This window comes from Nasonia vitripennis (genome assembly GCF_009193385.2).
Source record: "Nasonia vitripennis strain AsymCx chromosome 2 unlocalized genomic scaffold, Nvit_psr_1.1 chr2_random0010, whole genome shotgun sequence".
NCBI classification, from domain to species: Eukaryota; Metazoa; Arthropoda; class Insecta; order Hymenoptera; family Pteromalidae; genus Nasonia; species Nasonia vitripennis.
Genome location: NW_022279617.1, coordinates 1,668,269 through 1,692,003, shown reverse-complemented (window position 1 = coordinate 1,692,003; position 23,735 = coordinate 1,668,269). Strand labels below are relative to the sequence as shown.

General features: G+C 35.7%; 6 protein-coding genes across 37 annotated transcripts in view; 4 read left to right on the top strand and 2 right to left on the bottom strand.

Annotated features, from left to right (window-relative positions):
* LOC100680384 overlaps positions 1-9,748 on the bottom strand; it is a 94,320-nt gene extending 84,572 nt beyond the window's left edge. Inside the window, exons 1-2 of one of the 3 annotated variants that reach the window (XM_031925391.1) lie at positions 9,635-9,748; positions 8,629-9,015 (exon numbers count right to left, since the gene is read on the bottom strand). The gene's annotated coding sequence lies outside the window, so the exon portion shown is untranslated. Of the gene's footprint in view, positions 1-8,628; positions 9,016-9,634 lie in introns of those variants that run through there. The other 2 variants (XM_003425180.4, XM_032601663.1) reach the window with 2 other exon arrangements.
* The window catches only part of LOC100115042 (SET and MYND domain-containing protein 4), a 656,582-nt gene that overhangs the window by 318,329 nt on the left and 314,518 nt on the right, over positions 1-23,735 (top strand). The gene's annotated exons all lie outside the window — the stretch shown is intronic.
* Positions 364-9,136, top strand: LOC103316800 (serine/arginine repetitive matrix protein 1-like). 2 transcript variants are annotated; one of them, XM_031925383.2, is made up of 9 exons: positions 364-1,367; positions 2,046-2,931; positions 3,021-3,117; positions 3,208-3,249; positions 3,322-3,363; positions 3,437-3,478; positions 3,551-3,689; positions 3,837-6,054; positions 6,240-9,136. In XM_031925383.2, exons 2-7 carry the CDS (start codon positions 2,046-2,048, stop codon positions 3,588-3,590), a joined length of 1,149 nt encoding a protein of 382 aa, XP_031781243.1. In that variant the 5' UTR covers positions 364-1,367; the 3' UTR covers positions 3,591-3,689; positions 3,837-6,054; positions 6,240-9,136. The 2 variants fall into 2 exon arrangements, with proteins under 2 accessions (XP_031781243.1, XP_031781244.1); XM_031925384.1 differs by lacking the exon at positions 6,240-9,136 and having other exon boundaries at positions 364-2,931; positions 3,837-4,002; positions 4,065-4,175.
* On the top strand, positions 9,460-12,939 carry LOC100116195 (bifunctional coenzyme A synthase). Its single transcript, XM_008219710.4, has 6 exons — positions 9,460-9,841; positions 9,907-10,625; positions 10,700-11,043; positions 11,135-11,389; positions 11,468-11,650; positions 11,728-12,939. The coding sequence occupies exons 2-6, from the start codon at positions 10,034-10,036 to the stop codon at positions 11,929-11,931; spliced, it is 1,578 nt and encodes a 525-aa protein (XP_008217932.1). The 5' UTR covers positions 9,460-9,841; positions 9,907-10,033; the 3' UTR covers positions 11,932-12,939.
* On the bottom strand, positions 12,937-19,285 carry LOC100116235 (transcription factor SPT20 homolog). Of its 20 annotated transcripts, none has more exons than XM_032601635.1 (8): positions 19,146-19,285; positions 18,278-18,406; positions 17,339-17,651; positions 16,582-16,655; positions 14,337-14,814; positions 13,898-14,067; positions 13,289-13,817; positions 12,937-13,184 (listed from the first exon to the last, which is right to left on the bottom strand). In XM_032601635.1, the coding sequence occupies exons 3-8, from the start codon at positions 17,376-17,378 to the stop codon at positions 13,075-13,077; spliced, it is 1,401 nt and encodes a 466-aa protein (XP_032457526.1). In that variant the 5' UTR covers positions 17,379-17,651; positions 18,278-18,406; positions 19,146-19,285; the 3' UTR covers positions 12,937-13,074. The 20 variants fall into 20 exon arrangements, with proteins under 20 accessions (XP_032457526.1, XP_032457523.1, XP_032457522.1 ...); XM_032601632.1 differs by having other exon boundaries at positions 19,027-19,252; XM_032601631.1 differs by having other exon boundaries at positions 19,050-19,252.
* Positions 17,346-23,735, top strand: part of LOC100114357 (protein halfway) — a 57,563-nt gene continuing 51,173 nt past the window's right edge. For 3 of the 10 annotated variants that reach the window (XM_031925369.2, XM_032601630.1, XM_031925371.2), the window contains exon 1: positions 19,349-20,414. In XM_031925369.2, coding sequence (XP_031781229.1) covers positions 20,391-20,414 — 24 coding nt within the window. In that variant the 5' untranslated portion in view covers positions 19,349-20,390. Of the gene's footprint in view, positions 17,614-17,742; positions 18,031-18,405; positions 18,825-19,348; positions 20,415-23,587; positions 23,706-23,735 lie in introns of those variants that run through there. The other 7 variants (XM_031925373.2, XM_031925372.1, XM_031925374.2 and 4 more) reach the window with 7 other exon arrangements.

Sequence of the window (23,735 nt, the reverse complement as noted above, 5' to 3'; positions counted from 1 at the left end):
CGTTTGCTCAAGCTATCGGCAGCGTCTAGAGCGACCGTAATTAAGACAGCCTACGAGGCTCGGACCTTTTTTTTTATTGCAGGGACAGTTTCGGAAAGTACGCACGCTTGCAGCTGTGTACTGATCCCGGAATTTTCCGCTTTTTGTCAAAGTCTGAAAACTTATTTTGTTAAAATTCGAAATATTTATTTAGAATTATTTTACATCAGGCTATTGTATAAACTATGCATTTTTTTTGAATTGCATACGTTCGCTTTTAGCAACAGATTTGGTGGGATAGTTCTACATATATATATATATATATATATATATATATATATATAAATGCATAGTTTGTTTGCAGCTTGTAGTATAATTATAATTTTTCAAACAACAAACTGATAACGCGATCTATTTATTTATTATTTGGCACTAAACTGTATATTTTTCGATTTATACAGTTCGCTTCTTGTGCATAATTTATGAATGGATCAAATGTCTATTTGTTTATTTCTGTCTTATATTTTATTGTAATAATCGGTCGGTGTGAAGCTACGATTGTTACAGTAAGGTATATTATTTGGCAGAGTTATAATAGTCGGTCGGTGTGAAGCTACGATTGTTATAACGATGCATTGTAAATTTATTAAACTCTAAGAATAATAAAGTAGTTAAATTAAATATTGAGGCTGCGGACAGATAAAATGTATAATTTTCATTAGTAAATTCAATAATAAATTCATAATAATTTTTCTTAAGAATAATGCGCATAAAGGCTTTACTTTTAAGTTTAAGTATAGTTATTTGGTATCGGTATGTAGAGAATTTTACAAGCACTAACATTTTAACATTGATTATTTCACACAAAATTTCATTTAACCTTCATTTACAATAAACAGAATGCTTGGAAAATTCGACACAAATTGGCGTGCGCGTTAGCAACGGTATTTGCGTGAACCACGGTTGTAGAGGAGAGGGCGTAGGCGGACCGAAGGGCCTGACCTACGATACATAGGAGGAGAGATGCGGAAAATCGGCGTAAGTGAGGGAAAGCTGAAATATAACGGCTTCTCTCACTCGCTAATTTTCGGCATCTAGGCGGAACGAGACCCCAACAACATCGAGGAGGGAGGATTCTAGGCCCTTCGTGCTGCTGAACTTCAGTATTCAAGATCACTTCGGTCCCGGCTCTCAGTCAGCACGGTTAGATTCGTGCTAGTACGCGAATAGTTAGATTCACGCGCTTGTACGCTTAGCATTAGATTTGCGCTAAGTCGCATAAATTTTATTAAAATATAAATCAAATCAAATAGAATTTGCGTGTGTTCGGTGTTTTTATTTGTCAAACCCAACATCTTTCAACGAGGTCCAGTCAACAGCAAATAAAAGTAAGTAATTATTAGTTATCTATCCTAACCTTCTCTACCCCTGCCTAAAACTATCGCTTGGGTAAATGAACCGATAACACCGGGTCATTTATCCCTCTCTCACTCATCTAGAACTTAAATCCGAGTAAGTCCGGGTTATTTTCTAGAAGATTTCTTTTCATTTCTATTCTTTTTTAAACAAGCATTCAAAAGCACCCAGCTATTGCACGAAAGTGCAGGCTAAAGGTGTAATTTATATTAAATAAGCGCTGTAGCATCGTTGGATGTTACACTAGTAAAGCCTTTTACAGCAGTTCAAGATGTTTTTCACCTTCCTTGTGCTTCCTCTGCACTAGGCGTTTTTCTATGTTCGCAGCTATCTGACGTAATGTCTTTTGTTAGTCTCGATGAAATAGACGCGAAATGTTTTAGGATGCCATATTGGACATGTAATCCAAAAAGTTAGTTACTTAGAATATTCGATGGTTGTTAAAATTCTGTCTTCTCATCAAACACAAACATAAAGCTTTAAACCTTATCTTATTTCTATATATTTATTCTTATTTGTAAAATCTTTTGCATTGGTTTTTTGCATTGCTGTCAGTGTTAATTTATCTAGCAGCACATACTTTGTTCCACTTATTATTATAAATATTATACTGTCAATATTTTTTATTAATTCAAAAAATTTGAATCTAGATGAGTCAGCAAAAAAATACTGGAGCGTTGGAGCCTGGTGTTGCTGCCGAAAATCTTCGACGGAAAATGTCACTGAACCATAAGGTCTCTTTCTACCACAAGCAAGGGACTCTGAACAACGGACATCACAGAAGTGGGCTGCGTAAAACTGAACCACCTTTGCCTGGAGTGCGTAAAGCACAACCAACGCTGCCTAGAGTGCGTGAAGCACAAGTGCCTCCTCCGCCTGGAGTGCGTAAAGCACAGCCAACGCTGCCTGGAGTGCGTGAAGCACGAGTGTCTCCTCTGTCTGGAGTGCGTAAAGCACAACCAACGCTGCCTGGAGTGCGTGAAGCACAAGTGCCTCCTCCGCCTGGAGTGCGTAAAGCACAGCCATCTATGTCTACGAAGTTGAAAGCACAGCCACCTCGGCATGCAGTGCGTACAGCACAGCCATCTATGTCTGGAGTGCGTAAAGCAGAGCCAACTCTGCCTGGAGTGCGTAAAGCACAGCCAACTCCGCCTGGAGTAAGTAGAACACAGTCACCTCCTCGTCGAGTACTTCCACCTGGAGTACGTGACGAACAATCACCTCTGCGTCAGCGACTCCCGCCTGGTCAATTGGTAACTTCGATACCGAAACACAAAACATTACACTCTACACCCCCACATAAAACACGACCTGATCTAAAACTCTCACAGATAACACTACATTCAGCACTTTCGCACAATAAAAAAGTTCGTAGTACACTTCAAGATAAGACACTACCTACAACACTCCCACGCAATACACAACTTGAGAAACAGACACCAAATACACTAACATCGTCACAAAAGGAAAATGTACCTCGCCATAGACAGCCTCAGTTATCTGGATCTGCATGCGCATCTGGAAACTTCAATGAAGGTAAATAATACTAAATGTAATAAATTTTTACTCATGAAAAAACGTTTTCTTGAAGGAAGCTTTTAAAGATGATAAATTTTCCAAATTAGTTACATCGAGCTTTCGTGGATCAGCCACTTCTATACTTCTACAGCAATCTTTAACGAAAACTGAAAATTACATCGAGAAATCATCGACGTCGTTGCAGTAAATTTTAATTTATCTAATGCCTACATATAGTATAAACATAATGCGTGGAAATTGTTTTTAATCAACTATATTCTTTTAAATTTGAAGACAGATTGACGAGTCGCGTAAGACAATCGAAGAATCAACTGGGTATTTACATATTTATTTATTATTCAATAAGACAAATAAATAATTATATACAATTATTAAATTTGTTTGTAGGTTTAACCGTCAGAAAATAACAACACTGGAAAATGAAGTGAGGTAAATTTTGTCCATTTGTATACTTATAAATAATTTAAATTTCAATTGAATAATAAATAATGTATAATTTTAGACAAAATACTAAGGGACTCAAGCAAGTTCAAGAAGTTCTGAAGTACGCATCGCACATCTACAATTTATTTTCTTATTTTGAAAAGAATAATGATAAATAATTTAAATATTACAGACAAGTAAACAGCACAATCGAGAGGTCAGCAAAGAGGTAACGAACCACAGCGAGAGATAGACCGCCATATCTCCCATTTTCAACAAGAGATGACATCCTTATTGTTGAACATTTCGATGGCGAAATGTATGCTGATCTTGTAAGTATTTTATTTGCTATTTTAATATTGTCAATTCCCTGTGCGGGCATCAAAAACAAAGCCGCGTTTAAAGCCGCATTATTACTACACATCAAAAATTATTTATATATTTCTGTCACGTACCATAACAAAAATGATTCATTTCAGGTAGATTATTTAGATTACTTGAAGCAAGGGAATGCAGGAGCTACAGCAGCAAACTATTTCAAAAATTGTATCAAGATGACCGATGATTTGTTCACTAACATGACCTGGACTGGCTCTAAAAATGCCTTAATATTACTCAACACACGATTCATGACAGCATGCGAACGTAAGCTATTTTCTATGTACATTTAAAAGAAAAGGTTAAACATATTCAAAAGTGTTCCCCAGGCAACTGGAAGAGCCAAGTGTCATCGAAAGAGGTGCGAATGAAGAGGCTGTTTTAGGACCGGATGACATTCCCAATATTGCATTGAAGCATACCATCCATGCTCATTCAGAGGTCTTCGTAGACTTGTACAATGCATGTCTAGAAGAGGGAACATTCCCCACAAACTGGAAGAAACAGCGTCTCGTGCTACTGCCAAAAGGAAAGAAGCCACACCAGGATTCCTCATCATACAGACCACTCTGCATGTTGGACACCCCGGGTAAGATCCTGGAACGCATAATCTGCGTCAGAATGGATCATTTTATAGAAGGAAAAGGTGGATTAGCGGAACACCAATATGGCTTTAGGAAGAATCGTTCAACCCTGAACGCAGTTAGCCTAGTGATCGACACTGCGCCAACAGCGATAGAGGGGAAAAGATGGAAGGGAGGAAAAAAGAAGTATTGCGCCATAGTTACATTGGATGTCAAAAATGCATTCAATTCGGCCAAATGGAGTGAAATACACGAAGCACTCCGTAAACAGGATGTACCCTTATATATAAGAAGAATGATGTCCGACTATTTGAAGGACAGAATCCTATTATATGACACGGAGGACGGTACCAAGACCTATAAAGTTACAGGGTACTAAGACTATAATTACCTGAAGGAGCAACAGTCGTGGACTTCGCTGACGACATAGCAGTAGTGGTAGTAGCGAAACATAAAGAAGAGGTGACAGAAATAGCGGAAGAGGCGACCCGTATAATACACGAATGGCTAACGGAGACGGGTCTGGAACTAGCCAGCCACAAAACGGAAGTTATTCTTATCTCTAGTAGGAAGAAGATGGAGGAAATTAAACTGACGGTAGATGGACATGAGATAGCTTCTCAACCAACCATCAAGTACTTGGGCATCACCATCGATGCAAGACTAACTTTCAAATAACATCTGGAAATAGTCAGCGATAAAGCAGCAAAAGTCGGTGCTGCTCTATCACGATTGGTGCCAAATGTAGGAGGCCCAACGAAGGTTACTCTTAGCCAGTGTAACCACATCGATTATGCTATAAGGAGCCTCAATATGAGCAGATGCCATGCGGGTGAAATCGTATGCCCGAATGCTAACCATTGTGTACAGACGAAGTGCACTAAGAGTGGCGTCCGCTTACCGTACAGTATCGGACAATGCGTTGTGCATTATTTCTGGTATGCCGCTGATTGACCTATTGGCGATGAAAAGTAAGGAAGTATTTTAAACTAAAAGAAGAACAAGTGACAAAACTCAGAAGGAGATCTAGGATGCAGCAAGAAAAAAGACAATGGCTGAATGGCAAACAAGATGGGATGTGAGTGACAAAGGGCGATGAACATCGCCTTATACCAAAAATAGAGGATTGGACTGGAAGAGAACATGGGAAGGTCAACTACTACCTCACACATTGTTTAACCGGGCACGGATGCTTCCGGGCTTATCTGCATCGATTTAAATTAGACGACAGTCCGAACTGCCCAGCTTGTTTGGACGCTAACGAAGATGCGGAGCATGTTCTCTGTGACTGTTCGCGATGCCAAATGGAGCGAGAAGAACTCGAGTGTTATCTCCAGACCAGAGTGACACCTGAGTCAATGATGACAACTATGTTGACATCGGAGTATGGTTGGAACGCAGTAAAAAACTACGTAGGGCTATCCTCAAGAAGGTAAGAAATGACGAAGAGAAAAGAAGGCAAAGACAAGGCGAAACAGCGGAATAAAAATGTAGCTAGACGAAGGTCATTGAGCCGTGTCGGGGTTGAGGCTGTCCAGAGGACGCCGGACGATGCCGCACGAAACAGACGACCGGACGATGCGGAAAGAAGCAGACGCCCGGACGACGCAGAAAGAAGAAACGTGATGACGACCACATCAATTAGAAGAGGCCGTAAAAGCCTTTCGCCCCCCCCCCCCCACCCCTCTCCCCACGAAGCACTACTCGACGGTTGTACCGCGGGGAACAAGCCCTGGTAAAAATAACTTATTAAATCCGATTCGAAAGATAATAGGGTTTAATTGGATTTCTTAATCGGAAATTATCAAATTAAAACATATTTAATCGATTAAATTGGTTTTAATTGAATAATTTCCGATTAAGAAATCCAATTACAACCTATTACCTTTTGAATCAGATTTAATAAGTTATTTTTACCAGGGAGGGCACAGAAGACGGAGCTAGGTGCGCCTCTACCGAGGGTCGATAAAGACAAAGAGGGCGTTCCTTGGTACGGTTGGGTGTTTCTCATCTGGCCGTAAAAAGGATGGGTTTATAGTCGGTGTGAATCCGACACATGGCTGACATTACGGATGGAGCTGTTTCGACGACCCCATAAACAAAGTGACGCTATGGTCTTTCTAAGATTTTCCCAAACACCTCTTCTCCTAGAGAGAAAAAAAACACACACACGCATACATACGGATATTTTCTAAAAACACTTGATTTGAACTTCTAACACACCAAAAAGTATTATCTAGATGTTTTGACGAAACTCAAAATTTTACTATTGCAAAGCTTCCTCTGGGAGGAAGCAATAGATCAGATCCAATATTATAAAAAGTAACACTTTTGAACACACCTCACCATAAAGTTAGTACTTTATCCCCGGCGAGTCGGGAATAAAGAGCTACATGTATGTACATAGAAACGGAGGATTCAGAGGAATAACAAGAATCAACGACGAATTTAACATCGGCTACCATATCTATAGCTATGGGGAGCACTGAGCTTATTCCTCGCTGTTATAATATATAGACTTGGCGCAGTGCGCTGCGCGCACTGTAGTAGACTATTAATTCATTAACTTATTAAATGAAATATAAATGCTTGATTGATATTTTTAATATTTGTTTTCTATCACGGAAATATATCAAACTTTACAATATATGATTCATTTCGCGCTCATATAAATTTCAAAATTGCCGCGGTTTCGTCGCCAACTTCCTTTTAAAATTTTAAGGTTAAGTATGTCTCAACTCAGTTCGTGTCAAAGTTCACATCATATTGCTTTTTGTAACAATAGTAATATTCACAATATAGAATGTCATGACTTTTTTTATATAGGGATAACAATTGAATGGAACGGCCAATCTTGAAAATCTTGCAGGAAAAAGTAGGCAATTTTATAGTCTTTTACATACACTATTGTGAAATACATTGTATTAATCATATTATTAAAAAAAGCAAATATATTTTTTCATAAATCGAAAAATGGACATAAAATGGTCAGAATCATAAAAATAATTTTTATGACGATCGGTCGCGTACTTACAGAATTTTGACGGTACACGAACCATCCGCACGGACATTTTCTAAAAACAAGTGATTCGAACTCTAAACACCTCCAAATACGTTCCTATCAAGTTTTAGGAAAACTGAAAATTTTACTATTACAAAGCTCTCTCTCTAGGAGGAAGCAATACATTTTGTGATGTATGGCATTATCATGTGACTTTGATCGAATTAAGGCACGATATTGAAATGAGATAAATACATAAAATCATTATTGAGAAATTACAAATACATTTTTGTGTTCTGAATGAAAAAACTCAAGAGGCAAATTCATGTTAGTACGTGCTTCAGAAAAATTCTAGAAGCTTAAGACAGACGATGCCATTATGAGTCTCGATACTCAGTTTTTATATATGTATCATAAAAACTGAGGACCGAGAGCTGATCGACGTGACTTGCGACATAACAACACAAGGTCATGTGTCACTGCAAAAACAATGACAAGTCGTAGGTGTGAGAAGTAAATAAGGTAGAAAGAAATTCATGAAAATCGACCATAATATCTAAAGTAGAGCGAATTTACACGAATTTGAGCGACACACTGGCGTGTATCGTTGTTAGACCGTCTCGCTCGACACGTTTACATGATATGTTTGTTTAGTAAATAACATCGTAAAACCATATTCTTAGTTATATTATAAATTCATAGCATTATTTTAAGAATGATAAAAAAAAAAGAATAATAATAGTAATAATAATCATATTTCAAACACGTTAACATCAAAATTTAACATAACGCTGGTCTAAATTTCTATATATTATATATGAAAGTGCAGAGCTTTTCGTCGTGAGTACGTCTACTGGCCGGGTAATTTATAAGCAAATACCGACATTTTTTCTATATCGAGAACAAGTCAATATTTTCCTTGCAAAAGGGTCTATAAGAATTTTTTCAGTTAGTTTAATCACTTAACTTGATGTTTGTACAATAATAGGGCGATTAATAATAGATAGACTGCAAAGATATCTGCTCCGAAAAAAAGTTACGAGTTAGCTCTATCCTCTAGACGTGTCAATAAATAAGTTAATCTGATGTTACAGATAAGATTCTCACATATTTGATGCATGAATGATCCGATCTATTTCCCTGCTTCATATGGTTTAATATCGAACACACACAATTAACGCGCGCGCGCGCACGCAGACACATATATACACACACAGAGCAGCAGCGTCTACTCGATTATTATTACAATAAATTATTTAGCAAGTAATCAGTAACAATACTATTTATATATAAAGAAAATTTACTTACGCAAATGTTAACTACACGTATAAATATAATAGTTCATTAAATTTAAAAACTATTTTATATTCTAAAATAGAAAAATTTCTATGACAAGCTTCAGCAATTTAGGCGTAAGCGATACTGCATGCTTGTTCCAAATCAAAATGTTGTACTTCCTGTTTGTACTTCCAACAATGTGTTTTGTAGAGATATCGGTCGATAAAGAAGTATTTTGGAATATACCATATATCGGTATATATATGCACTATGTGTACGTACATATTATGTACATAGTCCATATTCTACATATAAATCCATATATTCCATCCATCCATCCATCCATATATTTATGTATTATTTATTTATTTATTATTATTTTTGTTATTTTTTTTATATATTATTCCATTATTCCATCTATAAAAAGAAAACTGCGATTAATATATAATCTATCTACAAAAAGGAGTTAACGATTACTATCGAATTGAAGCTATACCTAGAACCAATTCAGACCGTTATCAAAAAATTTCATTGGTGGGTAGGTATATGCTAATACAGTGGAAATTAAATAGGGAACAACTTTGTGTGGATAAGTATATGTATATTGTGTCCATTAGGTTAGGCATTAAGATATGTATCTGTGTGTGTGTGTGTGTGTGAGTGTGTGTGTGTGTGTGTGTGTGTGTGTGTGTATATATATATATATATATATATATATATATATATATATATATATATATATATATATATATATATATATATATATATATATATATATATATATATATACACACACACACACACACACACACACACACACACACACACACACACACACACACACACACACACACACACACGCACACACAAAATATGTGTGAACGCGTTGAATGAATTTTACGACTAAATTTCCTTCGTATATATTTAAAGAATAAATAAACATTGTATCTAATTGTCGGAATAAATAAGATTTTTATGTCAGAAATTAAAAATTGAAAAATAATTATTGCCGCAGCGAGTCGAGCTGTTTACTTACATCATTTTCACCACTATCAGTATATTGATTAATTATTGATGAACATTCGGTTTCTTAGTCATGCTAAATCGACTGTTCGTGCTGGAATATTTACTGATTTGGGACTCGCATGTTGTGCATACTGGCATATACTTATATATCTCCAGCACCAACCACAGTACATACATACATCAGTAACTCATAAAGAATCCGAACACCAATATAGAAGTAAATTTTGTGGCACACTTGATACATACTCTTATATTATAATTTATTAAGTACCTATTATATAGATGAGTGAAAACTGTGCAGTTGCTATAGAGGCAAAACATATACTTGGTAACACTCTAAAAGGAAAAAGAAGAGTCAAGAAACAGATTATACCATTAGGTTATAAATAGTTAGCAACCAAACGAAAATATGGCTCATACAGGGCTCCTAATTTTAACAAACCCAGCAAAAGTAGCTAAGTTGGTGCAAGTTATAAGGAAACATGTGTTAAAGACATTGTATATTCAATATTTTCCAGAAAAAAATATCATCTCCAGTAACTATACCTTGCCAGCAGCAAAACTCAAAGGTCCTCGATATTCTCAAGTTGTTGCAAGTATCTATGCACTTGCTTCAAATTATTTCAGCAATTTGGATGTCAGAGTCTTACTATCTAGTTTAAAAAATCCCAATGGATATATGATACACACAAAGAAACCAGTGGAATTGATCATTTTTGATTGTACTTACAGCAACAATGATGCGAATAGTTTTATGCAGGACTGCCTGTCCAACACATCAATGGGTTGCAAATTTCTAACGTTTGACGAAAAAGATCAAGAAAATAATTCCAGCGAGATCAATATAAATGATGTTTCAGAAGGTAAAATGTATAAAAGTGTTGTACTCGGAGGTACTTTTGACAGATTGCACAATGGGCATAAAATATTTATAAGTGATGCAATACTTCGATGCACAGAAAAATGTACAGTTGGCGTTACAGACTTGAATATGATAGAAAGTAATTAGTACTTACATCACCGTAAAAAGATTTTCAAGCAACATTTTAAAACTTTTTTATCCTTCTATCTTTAGGAAAAATTCTCTGGGAACTGATTGAACCATGTTCAAATCGTATAGCTTGCTTAAAAGATTTTGCAGAAGATGTAGACCCTTCTTTAAGCTATAACATTGTACCAATTTCGGATCTATATGGGCCGACAAAAGAAGATCCTAATATGGATATGATTGTCGTAAGCGAGGAAACAGAAAAAGGTGGCAAATTGGTAAATGATAAACGAAAAGAAAACAACCTAAAACTACTGGATATTCATGTTGTTAAATTACTTGAAGATTCAAATCATCAAGAGCATGAGGAAGCAAAAATTAGTTCTAGTAATCACAGAATGCGCTTACTTGGCACAAGACTGAAAAAGCCTGTATGTATAAAATCAATTTTTTTATTTATTTCTGTTATTCAATCATTTTCATATGAACTTTGTTTGTGTAAATTAACTTATTAATTTGTAGAATACTGATGGAAAACCAATCAGGCCTTATGTAATTGGTTTGACTGGTGGTATAGCAAGTGGTAAATCATCAATAGCAGACAAATTAGAAAAATTAGGTGCTGGACTTATTAATTGTGATTTAATAGCTCATGCTTTGTACAGCCCTGGGGAAAAATGTTACAATTTAGTTGTTGAAGCCTTTGGACATGATTATTTACTTCCGGATGGCCAAATAAATAGAAAAGCATTGGGTAATCTAGTCTTTAATGATAAGGTATGTAAAAGCAATGGTTCAAAAATAAAAAATATAGATTTTTTAATTTTTTTCAACTTTGTTTATTTTATCTATCAGCATGAATTAGAAAAATTAAATAAATTACTATGGCCTGTGATACGCAAAGAAACAGAAAGGAAAGTCAACGATTTATACCAACAAGGCTTTAATGTTGTAGTTGTGGAAGCTGCAGTTTTGATCCAGGCTGGTTGGCAATGCATGTTTCATGAAATTTGGACATGTATAATTCCACAACAAGAAGTGAATATTCAATTATATTAACATACTATGCATATTCATTGTTTTTTTCTAACTTTAACTATGAAAATATTTTTTAGGCTATCAAAAGATTAATAGAAAGAAATAAACTCAGCGAAGAACAAGCAAAGACTCGAATTCTGGTGCAACCAAGTAATGTTGAGCAAGTTGCTAATGCACATGTTGTTGTTTCTACTTTGTGGAGTCATGAAGTTACTCAGCAACAAGTTCAAAGAGCTTGGGATGAAATACAAAAAGATTTGAAAAATCATGCTAAAAGCTAGTCTATTCTATATACCTGCGAACCTTGAATTTATGGAGTTAACATAATTTTCATATAGATATACAAACAACATTAAACTTACTTTTTCTTTGCTTCCAACTCCTAGAAAATTGGCTATTTTTATAAAAACATAACATCATAGCTCTTGCTCCTGGTTTTGTACAGAACTGGATAGCATTCATCAACCAGATCTTGGAGACAAAATGTCAAAAAGTTTTCTTACTCAATTGATTTCAAGTTTACTTTACCAGCCGCAAAGGTGTACTGTTAAAATAATCAACGCAAAGGCAGTGATAAGAACTAGGATCTGTAATCTTTGTTGTAATCAGAAAAGTAACTGATTTTCTAGGATTTGGAAGCGATGAATTGGCAAATTTTAAGCTATTAGTATATTCTATATAAAAAGCATGGTGGCTTCTTGTGCTTGTTTGCTTATTAAAGTGCAGATTTTGCTTGAAACAGGGTTATTCATTTCAATTGTAAAATATTGTAATTTACAGAATTTTCAAATAAGAATATGAACTTGTTACTAGAATATTTTAAAGAATTGTACGCATTCAAAAAGGATAACAAACTTGACTTTAATTATTTATGTGACTGAAAAAATATATATATATATACACACACATTACTTTCAGTGTAACTTATTAGAAAAATTTAATAAAAGTAGCATCAAGCTTTTAACTAGAATGTAAAAGATCTCTGTGTTATATGCTAATAACAATAATTGTGACAAATACTTTATATTTTTATTTTTTTGCATACATTTTAGGTAGGAATATAGTACCTATAAGTGCAATACAAAAAATGCAGTTTATTTTCGAATTTTTTGCAAAATTTATCAACATTGTAACAATGTCAAATTACTTTGGAATATAAGATCACACTTATTTATCTAAAAGGTGTATATCGGAAGTATTAATGACAGCTTTGTTAAAATACTTATCAAATTCTGCTAGGATAAAATTGATGGACTTGAAGATTATAAACATAAAGATCTTTAAAATGGTTTTGTTCTCAATGTTCATTTATGTCATATAAATACTGTAATAACTTGTTATTTATTTTATTCGTCATTTCTACTATCTATGCAGATTGCATATGTCTATAGGTTGATTAAAATTCAATGAATCCGTTGTTTTCTTCAACCCATATTTAGATCTTCACCTTCTTTCTCTTCTGGATATACAAGATTGAATAAAGCATGTAATGCTGCTTTGGCTGCTACCTTCTTGGCATCCTTCTTATTTTTAGCTGAAAATTAAAAAAAAAGTGATGTGTTTGTGTATGTATATAAATCTCAGTAAATATAACATTGTATTGTAGTTGTATAATTGCGTATATTTCTTTGAGTTTACCTGTTCCTGTATACTGTTGCCCATCAACGTCTACTGCAAGTGTAAACATTGTGTTTGGAGGATTACCAACACGACTGACTTCGGTATATGTCAAACCGGGTCTCATTTGATTTAATAACATAACCGGATGAATGGTAGTAGCATTTGGAGGTAATTCTTTTTGTATTACTATTTTGTTGCTATCCTTTTTGACCTTTCCTGGAGAAACTCCTGGCCGCGGAACCGGAACTACAGTACCCTGGTTTTGCCATTCAAGGAACAATTTATATAGAGCAAAGCTAGCCAATGAGCTCCACGGAATTTCGTCGGTTTCTTCTGAAGTCGTTTCCATAACAGTCCCGTCACCTTCTTTATTTTCCGAAGTATCAACTACACTATTGGATGCTCCTTCATTCTCAGCATCCATACGAGCCTTCATGGCTGCAGCAGTCATTTTTTCTAAAAGTAGACTCTTTAACGCATTTTCAGCAGCATTTTGACGAGCTAGTGGCTTAGAGACTCCTTGTCCAACATAAGTTTTACCTTCAATCTATAAAAAGTTTCGAAATATTTCATTATTCCAAACTGTTGATAATTTGAAATTTTGTAAATGCTCTTAATTTAGCATACCTCAGCATGTACAAGGAATAGAGAATTAGGCATTGCAGATTGCGTTTCAGGGAATGTGAACTGGACTCCAGTTTTCATTTCGTTGAGCACCATGATTGCATTCTTTGGTTGCAAAGTTTTTCTCAATCTCTGGTTCATGCGTAATCGTTTTAACTTGCGATTGACTTTTACTGTAAAAACAGAAAAATTAACAAAATTTAATTTTTATTCAAATATATTAAATAAAAAGTAAAGTATTGATATTACAAAGATTCAGAAATACAAATTCACATTGATTAATCTATAGATACAACTCAACAGTATTTATACTGGAGTACATAGACAGAATGGTCTTCAAATTTGCGCAGTGATCTGTCATCATTTATTGGTCCATATTACTTGTTATTTATTGATTTATATATATATTTTTGACATAATACGCAAAAAACAAATAACTTACATCCTGGAGTCTTGCGCCTCCATTTTGGTACTTCTGGCACTTCACTGTCAATTGTTTCTGTTGCATCACTGCTATCCATTCCATTATTTGATTGTTGCATTTGCCCAAGATTCTGTTGGTGTTGTTGGTTCTGCTGGTTCAGCTGGCTTTGTTGACTTTGCTGATTTTGTGAATTCTGATTAAATACCTGATTCTGACTTTGTGCTTGTCCTTGATTAGCCTGATTGTTGACGGCGCTACTCTTTAAAATAGGCTTTAAGCGCTGGGGTTGAGGTGTTGCTTGTGGTGTTTGAGGCTGCTGCTTTACTTGTGGTTGCTGGGGAGTCTGTGATTGTTGCTTAACTTGCTGCATGTTTCGCTGTGGTTGAGGTGTTTGTTGTTGTTGCTGCTGCTGCAATTTGAGCGGTGTGTTGTTGCCCTGCTTGTATGGAGTTTGTTGGTTCTGGTTTCCACTTTGATAATTTCCTTGCTGGTTGTACTATAAAACACAGGGAAGGGATGGCGCTACACAAGGAACCTCGACGGTTGTGCTATCCCACCAAGGCCCAGCATCACATCTGCATTAATGCAGCAACTCTATCGCTGCCCCCATAGTTTTTACCAGCCGATTTCCCTCTAACTACGGCTTTTATTAATTTAACTCATGACCAAGCCGAGTCCATTTGATTACGCAAAAGAATTTTCATATTCATGACTGATGCAGTCTCGGTAAGCTAGTTGTACCGAACGAAAAGCAAATGACAGTGCATTCTAGTCAACAGAGAGCATGCATTTAATTAACTTGGTTAGGCACGAGTTTAGCACGAATTACCCAGGGAATGGCATTTGGTTTTTTTGCTATGTGGGCAACTGGCGGACTTGCCCTTGGCGGAACGCACATCCTCGGTATGGTTGTATAGCTACTAGGACCTGCACAGCAGGAGTGGGAGATATAGACCACTAATTAGTACATGCAAGAATGATCCTTTTTCACACTTTCTTTATACAATCGCGAATTGGGAGCAATGTATTTTCATTAAATAGAGAGATTTAATGAAATGAAATTTTCGATGTTTCTTTTGAGCAGTATTGATCAAGTAAAAGCAAATATTTTTAAAATAAAAATTGTATTAAATTATTACAGGTTGGCTATTAGTTTTTTTTTTTTTTTGTTCAAGGGGATATTAGAGTAAACTTTATAGATTGTGACCTCATCTTGCACTGTAGTTCTCATTGCTAGAGTTATTTATTATTTAATTATTCAAAAATTTTATATCATGAAATATTACAAGATAATGAGGTTCATCTTACTAATTTTCATTTTCATTGCCACTTTCATCTTGCGTCATAGTTCTCATTGACCAAATTACACATAGATGTGTACATTTAAGCAGTTGTAAATGTATAGTTTTATAATATGCACCTTGAAACACTGCGTTTATGTGCAATAAATAAGTGTATGCATTCATTATTTATGAATTAAAATATTTTTGAGGTTAAGAAAACCAGAACATTTTGACTAATCAGCGTGACTCTGACATCCCCTTAGGTGGCCACTGTGTTTTGTATATAGATATACTATTTTGTATATAGATATACCAACGTTAAATTTAGCTTTGTTTTGCTACTAGAAAATGGCTTCTTTTCTGCTGACTCTGAAAAAATTATAATGAATAGTTTTCATGACTACCTGTACACGAAAGCAAGCTAGATAGCATTCATCTCAGGAACCCGGAGAAAAAATAATTAAAAGTACACTATTTCAACCTGTCAGTTTAGTGATACATCAGATTGTCAATTTTTTGATAGACTGGTAAACTGGCAAAATAATTTTTTCATTCAAATTTTCTTTAGGATCCCGTTGATGAATGCTATTGAGTTCGCTTGCTTGCACAGGTAGTGATAAAAACTATTCATTGTAACGTTTTGAGAGTCTACAAGTTGGAAGCAAAGAGGAGGTAAATTTAGCATTGGTAGTATGTCTATATAAAAGATACCGTGGCCCCCTTAACAAAATAAAATCTACATTTAGTCATGCACTGCAAAGGATAAATCAAAAAATTTTTTCTAAATTGTCATTTTATATTAATCATGTTGATTCATTTTTCCAAACCATTAATAAAACTATTAAATTGTATTATTGTAGAAATGAAATTAACTTTTTTTTTAAGGATTCAACAATAACAACAAATCAAGAATTTGACAAATGGATAAAGCATCAGCTCTACAGGAATGGCAGAAGTAACAGGATGAAATTTCAACTTACGCCTTGTCCTCCCTGTTGCTGTTGGTAATGCTGCTGTTGACTACTTCCACCACCTTGATTACGTTGGGGAGTTCCTGTTGGATAAATTAAAATTTATTCATACATGTCAAAGCTCCTCTTATTCATATTCACAACTTCCAGTAAATTCAAGAAAAAAAAAGTATAAAAAAAGCTTTCGAGCAATTCTACTTGTAGCAAGTTACATTTAAACTTTATTTAAATCTTCCATGCACCAAGTCTATATACTTGATTCAGTAAAATAGTCTTGTGGAAACAGAAAAAGTTTAAAACGCGTCACAAAATAAAGGGGTAAAGTCATTCTTTTGGTTTTTTAAAACAAATTTTGTAGAAAATACCTATGCGTAGATATTTTTTTACCGATAGCCTTCAAGCAGCTCACCTCATATGACTACAAGAATACCAAGCTGGAGAGAAAAACGAATGCTTAAAAGACCATGAGGCGCAAAAAGTCGGAGATCTCCGGCACCACGATGCAGCCGAACAAGCAGGCGCACACGAGTTCGAAAAAGACGCTTAGCGTTGAGACGCGCGGCCATGTTGTCGCAAGGTCGATTATTGATTTTTCACTTTTTCAAGCTGTTATACGAGCCTTTTCTAAACGACAAGTACTTATAGGCATCTATCGATCGCGGCAAGATTAAAAGACAAACTGATGGATAAATAACATTATAACAAGTAGAAGTTAAACGCTAAGAGCTTGGAGTCGGCAACGATAGATGGGCCAATCATGTCTTACCGGCGTTGAAATTCTGACTCTGTCTACTTCTGGTGAACATCGCCGCTGCTGCTTTACTCGTAACTCGTAAGCTCTACGCGATAATAATGTTCTTGGGCACGATCAAACGTAGGAGGATAAACTGGCTTGTGGCAGACCTTGGGCTTGACGGCAAAATGACGCAGATCGAAGGACGACACGACACTCAGAATGGAGCGTCTCGACTCTCTCGATAGTGGGCTTAGAGCAGGGCCCAGTACGCACGCTCGCGGAGAAATGGAGCTGCTGCTGCAGGGGTTCGTGCTCGTTCTTATATCGATGAGGTTTTGGCAGCCTATACCCAAAACCCAAGTAGTATATATATATATATATATATATATATATATATATATATATATATATATATATATATATATATATATCGGATGCTTATGCTATGTATGCGTATGTGCGTGAATGTGTGAGTGTGCGCGCGCGCGCGCGCGCGTGTGTGTATATATATGTTCGACTTGACTCGTCTCACTCGTCGCTCGTGCCTCGTACTAGTCGTATACTTGCTGTACAATATCAGTATCCGTGCGTACTTATGAGTTATGCGTTCGTCGCTGGCCGTGGTTGACCGTTGAAGTCAGTAGGCGCTTAGTATAGCCATTGTAGTACTCTATTTTTTCGGCTCCATTTACGTTTTGGTCTTTTTCTCATTGAAATAGCCGGTAAACTGAATTTTTAAGGGTACTAATCGATTCAGCATGCCATTCTCTTGCTAAAAGTGTGTTTTTTTCACTGACCCATTATTTTGAGCATATAAAAAAACGATCTGAATCTCAAATTTTGCTGTCATCCCATAAGAGGAGAGCGTTTCCAATGTTAATGTTTTTCTTAATATCTCGGTAACGGATCGATAAATCGATCTGAAATTTTCGCAGGTCGTGTGGGATGCATAAAGGAAAAGATATATACTCATTTGGAGAGATTCTCATCACTGGTATATCTTCGGACCCTCCTTAAGAGGTCGCTGTTACGAGCTCTATAAGTTATACTAAAATCACGTGACCTTTGGAGGCAATTCACAACTAAAAACAGTTGCACCTATAAACATATATAGAGCAATTTTAAGAATCTTAAAATTTTAATAACAATTTTAGATCTTCTATATAGATCAAATATTTGTCGTGAAAATTAAGTTTCACTTCGGGGGCTAAAAAGCACTACTTCACTATTTTGTTTTCTTATTTCGGAATCGTAAATTACGCAAATTACAAGACTTGTAGTCTCTGTAAAGGCATAATTTCAAAGGTTATCTCGAAAAAAACAACACAATCGATCTGACCAGTAAATACTCTGGGGGAAAAAACTATGTAATGGGCTTATGCATTGAAAATAAAGCCCGGCATATTTTACTGGGTTTATTTAGCGACTATTATCAATAAAAGCAGCGATGGTAGTTTTGGCAAGTTTGGAATCGCATCTCTACGGTATACTCTATCTTATAGGATGTATAGGTTATGTATGTTATATTATGAACTTGTTAAAACATAAATGAATCTTGAAAAATTAATATTTTAAATACTATTTGAAATAAATAAGTAATATGAGAAAACTATAAGTAATGACTATTATAAAAAAGTAAAATGGCTGGAATAACAAATATGAACCTAATATGTGCCATCCCATTATCGCATGCAGAGTGACTATAGCAAATGAGTTACATAAAAATTTCAAATTATGTTACTTATCGGTTCCATCATCCATAAGAAAAAACACACACACACACATACACGCACGCGCACACACCAGTCTCCCATAGAGCCCATAAGTATACGCATACGTGTGGTTGATAGTTCCGTATCATGAATCATGATCCTTATCCCCTCCTCTCTCTCTCTCTCTCTCTCTCTCTCTCTCTCTCTTCCTCTCTCTTCTCCCGGCGTGATCGTTATGATCGTTCAAAGCACGAGAGTTATGCACGTACTAATGTCCGAGGGAGAGAGAGAGAGAGAGAGAGAGAGAGAGAGAGAGAGGGAGAGAGAGAGAGAGAGAGAGAGAGAGAGAGAGAGAGAGCTAGCGAGACGAGACGACAGTTCGCGGTGTGGCTACGCTCGAAGCACATCGCATGCATGCTTGCTTGGCTATAGTTATTTGCTTTTCTTCTTTTGATATAAGACGGTACATAAACCTAGTTATATTTATTTGTTGCTCTTTTTGCAAAAGACAATAGAAGTTTTACGTATAGATCATTTTTATATTCGTGTTTTTACTTGTCGTGGCAACTGCGACATAGTGTGGCTCTCTGTGGGAAAAATAAAAATGAAAGTCTACAAGCACTGTAGCGGCTATCAAGATCTACCGCACTGCTGCACAATCACACCGATCCCTTGCAATTGGTCATTAGTTCAGTGGTGTTGGTGCGCGCCTGTATTCGCGAACGAATAAAATTCTGCAAGTATTGCTGGGCTTGTTTTTTTCGGCTCTCGTTGCGCTATGAGTAGGAGTATATAATTAGGTATTAGCTAGTCGATAGCCTATACAATGTACTAAGTTAATACAGACATTCAATAGAAGTTAAAATAAAACTCAGTTGATCATTCAGTGAACTCACAGCTGGATCCTATTTTATATAGAATACGGCATTGCGTAACCATTTGAATTAATGTGTGAAAAATCATAGCTACAAGGGAGCACTCGGGAGAGCCGAGTATAAAAATAAAATTCAAGAACAAAACCCAGTGCATCGAAAGTGTAAACAATCAACGCTGAGAGAAATTTGTATTTCTTGACGTCCACGCACGGCTTATAACAAACTTAATGTGTGAACTGGAAGAATATGGTATCACGATTACGGGATTCATGATCTCACGGCGAGCTTCATTGTGTAAAGATTTTATTGTACTAAAAATAATAATATTATTATTATACTTTAAAATCTGGGAGAGTAATAAAAGCGCATGCAGTTGTTTATCGAAAGTTTGTCTGGCGCCAGACGACGAAAGGCAGATAGAATTCGTTGGCTGCGCATGAGGATTTTTTAAGCAGCAACACCTGTCGTTGCGACTACATACTTACATCATTGAAGATGATGCTCAAAAGTAGCTTTAAGGTTTGTGTAAAAATTACGTTTTATACATAGTTTCTTTGCATTGCAACCAGCAAATGCATTATACCTCCAATGCTACGGTCCGAAATCCAAATTTTTTATACAGAAGTTAATTAAAATTACGTGTGAATTTCGTCATGTTAGGCGAGTGATGCGCTTCCAGCGGATTTTCACGTAAACCCTCCAAGACTTCCCGAAAGGCCGTTTGCAAAGTTGGAAAATATAGCATATTTTATATTAATTGAGTAGTATATAAATGTGTATGAATGCAATATGTTACATTGCATATCGAAATCTTGATTATTTTAGATGAAATTTCAAAATCTGATTAAATCATAAAATAGTGAGTAGAAAGCAGTAAAATAAGTAGCAAGAAGTGAAAACACTTACGCTTTCAACGTATTTAGACGATCATTCACCTGCATAATTCATCAAATCGCTTAAATTAACAAATAGGACATGTTTTTGGAGTAAAATAAGTATTACAATACGCCGGGCAATTACAAACTTTTGGGGGATCATAGAGGCTTTACTTCAAATCTGATAAATCCCGAATGGAAAAAATTATTAGCATGATAAGGCAACTGAACGTAGAACTTTCTTGCATTTTAGTACATTCGCGTACTTTCGCATAGGTTTGCGTCAGGATTCGAACATTTTGTACCGCGGCGTACGGAAATATACGTAAATGTACGCATATGTACGGAAAAGTACATAAAAGGTATGAATAAAATAAATATTTAAAACCCAAAATTTTACGGATTATTTGCAGAAGTCTTCAACATACACTTGTAGGGCTTACGACTTACAACTTACTACTTCGTTCCTCATCGCTATAATTAACTTAATTCGTAGTAACAAAATTATACTTGTTACTCTCCATATTTACCAGAAATTAATAATCAAGTACAAACGTGTGAGTTAATCCTTATAATAAATAATTTCACACGAAATTCTGTTCTATGATGACGTTTCGTTAGTGTGATATCCAGCCTCCTCAGATCAAAATATAAATTCTAAATCTTATAATATATGTATGAGTCTTAGCTGACTGTGATTGACTCGAGGATTTTCCTCTTAATATTATAACAAACATAATAAATTGTAAACACATAGATCCAACCAATCTATGACACATATGACTTAAACCTATACTTACACTGCCTTTGGCTGAAACATTCAAAATTAATCATTCCATCAATATTCTACTTTTCGTTTTTCAAAATTTTGAATTTTCCTCAAAAATTCAGACTAACGATGTTTTAGGCTTCACAACATTCAATCGTCACTTTTATAGTCTAAAAAAAAAAAATAATAATGAATATATAACAATATAACAATACATCAAATCGTCGCCCCCTACGCATAGTAGTACATTTCAGATCTCCCTACTGAAAAAAATCGCGCGATTATTCGCGTGATTAATCGCGGGAATAATCGTGCGATAAATCGCGTTTATTCTATCGAAAAATTTATTTTACATGAATCGCGCGATTAGTCACACGATTAATCGTGCGACTAATCTCGTCGATATAGGTTCGATAAATTGACACGATCAATGTCGCGATTATTCCTGCGATTAATCACGCGAGTAATCGCGCGATTTTTTTTAGTAGTCCTCGCACCGAAAACTAGTACATTTGGTTATTCGCCGCGAAGAGTAGCACTTTTACTTGTTACCTAGAACCGTAAAACATATTACTACAAGAACATATAAGCGCAATATTTTTTGTGTATTCATCAAAAAGAAATCTGCCAAATATGCCCCGCACTTTTGCCTATAGCGGGGTAAAACTGGCAGGTCAGTGGTCCGGTGGAGCGAAATTAGCGCGGTCTTGAGACGAAATTTCAATGCTTATTTAGTTTCAGAATATTTTTTAATAGTACCTGTGCAACAAGGGGAGAAAATAAGCACGAGTGCTGAAAACACCTCACCCGAGTCTGACATAGCTTTTATTCGTGTTGCATACCGTGTTTTTTCCAACAAAGGCATGAAAGGGACTTTTTTATGCGTGAAAGTTGGGTAGGAGATAGTGAATTTCAATTCGTGCACAAAAAATTTGAGAAATTTGAAAAGATTGAAAAATCTGAGAAATTTGAAAAAATTAAAAAATTTGAGAGATTTGAAAAAATTAAAAAATTTGAGAGATTTGAAAAACGGGTATTGGCAGAGATAATTTGGGTTAATTTAACCCAACTTGGGTTAACGTGGGTAAATTTTTTCTCCCCGCTTGAGCTCAAACTTTTTCTAACACGCTCAGAATTGACGATTTTCTACGCTACTTTTAGGCATGAAAAAAAAACCCATTTCATGCGCGTGTTGGGAAAAGTCTTTTTATAGCACAGTGTGGCTAAAATCCGCTGTTAAGTCACGCCTATCTATGACTAAAGTAGTCCTTTTTTGCGCCGTGTTTATCACACTCGCTACGCTCGTGCGCTAACCTCACGGTGCAAGTAAGAACTACTTTAGTTACGAATAGGCGAGACTTGCGGATTTTATCAGTCTGTACTATAAAATTGTATGTGATAGTATTGACTTAAATGGTTCAGTTTTACACGGCGTTAAGCGCCCTCGCTACGTTCGGGTGCTAACTTCGCCGTGTATAAAAGAACCATTTAAGTCACACGTATCGTAATGTACTATTATAGCACAGTGTGGCTAAAATCCGCTGTTAAGTCACGCCTATCTGTGACTAAAGTAGTCCTTTTTGCACCGTGTTTATTACACTCAATACGTGATAAAATGACGTCATAAAATGTTCCAATTTGTAGCAACAAATGACGTCATATAATTTAACGTCATTTAATGACGTCATTATTTTCAACAGGGCACTCTCTCTAAGTAAAACAGTGAACATTTTCACTGTTTTAGCAGTGAACGCATTTTTTGCAGTAAGATCTTGCGGACAGGTAACTATGTTTACTTTTGAGGGGAGTACAGGGTTATTATTGTAAACAATCCATTGTATATTCTTTTGTTTTCTAGTCTGCAAAAATTAAAATTGAATTAAAATTGAGCGTTTCTTCATAACTGTTTCCAAAATAGAGCACTATTAATGAATTTTGCGTTTATAATTAGTTTCGTCGCTTTGAAGAGAGTAAAAAGGCGCACCCGTTAAACGATTACTAACAGTCAATATTGAATCCTTGCCGTGTATTAAATTATGTATTCACGCGTAATTGCCGTACCAAAGAAAAACGAGGCATGTATCAGTCTGTTTACCTACTTATTAGAGCAATCGTCGTTATTCACCAACATAGAGTACGCTTATAATAACTCATGCTATAATGAAGGTACTTAAATTACCTACACCCTACACAATA

What these genes read in the sequence shown, in the direction of transcription:
- LOC100116235 (XM_031925375.2), bottom strand. Translation starts at nt 19,176, where the DNA reads ATGATTCATGATACGGAACTATCAACCACACGTATGCGTATACTTATG. An exon ending in GAGGCGCAAGACTCCAGGAT is followed by an intron (nt 14,068 to 14,336) that starts GTAAGTTATTTG and finishes CTGTTTTTACAG; the next exon opens with TAAAAGTCAATCGCAAGTTA. An exon ending in GCAACAGTATACAGGAACAG is followed by an intron (nt 13,185 to 13,288) that starts GTAAACTCAAAG and finishes TTTAATTTTCAG; the next exon opens with CTAAAAATAAGAAGGATGCC.
- LOC103316800 (XM_031925383.2), top strand. Translation starts at nt 2,046, where the DNA reads ATGAGTCAGCAAAAAAATACTGGAGCGTTGGAGCCTGGTGTTGCTGCC. An exon ending in ACAATCGAAGAATCAACTGG is followed by an intron (nt 3,250 to 3,321) that starts GTATTTACATAT and finishes ATTTGTTTGTAG; the next exon opens with GTTTAACCGTCAGAAAATAA. An exon ending in ACACTGGAAAATGAAGTGAG is followed by an intron (nt 3,364 to 3,436) that starts GTAAATTTTGTC and finishes GTATAATTTTAG; the next exon opens with ACAAAATACTAAGGGACTCA.
- LOC100116195 (XM_008219710.4), top strand. Translation starts at nt 10,034, where the DNA reads ATGGCTCATACAGGGCTCCTAATTTTAACAAACCCAGCAAAAGTAGCT. An exon ending in AGACTTGAATATGATAGAAA is followed by an intron (nt 10,626 to 10,699) that starts GTAATTAGTACT and finishes TTCTATCTTTAG; the next exon opens with GAAAAATTCTCTGGGAACTG. An exon ending in GTATAATTCCACAACAAGAA is followed by an intron (nt 11,651 to 11,727) that starts GTGAATATTCAA and finishes AATATTTTTTAG; the next exon opens with GCTATCAAAAGATTAATAGA.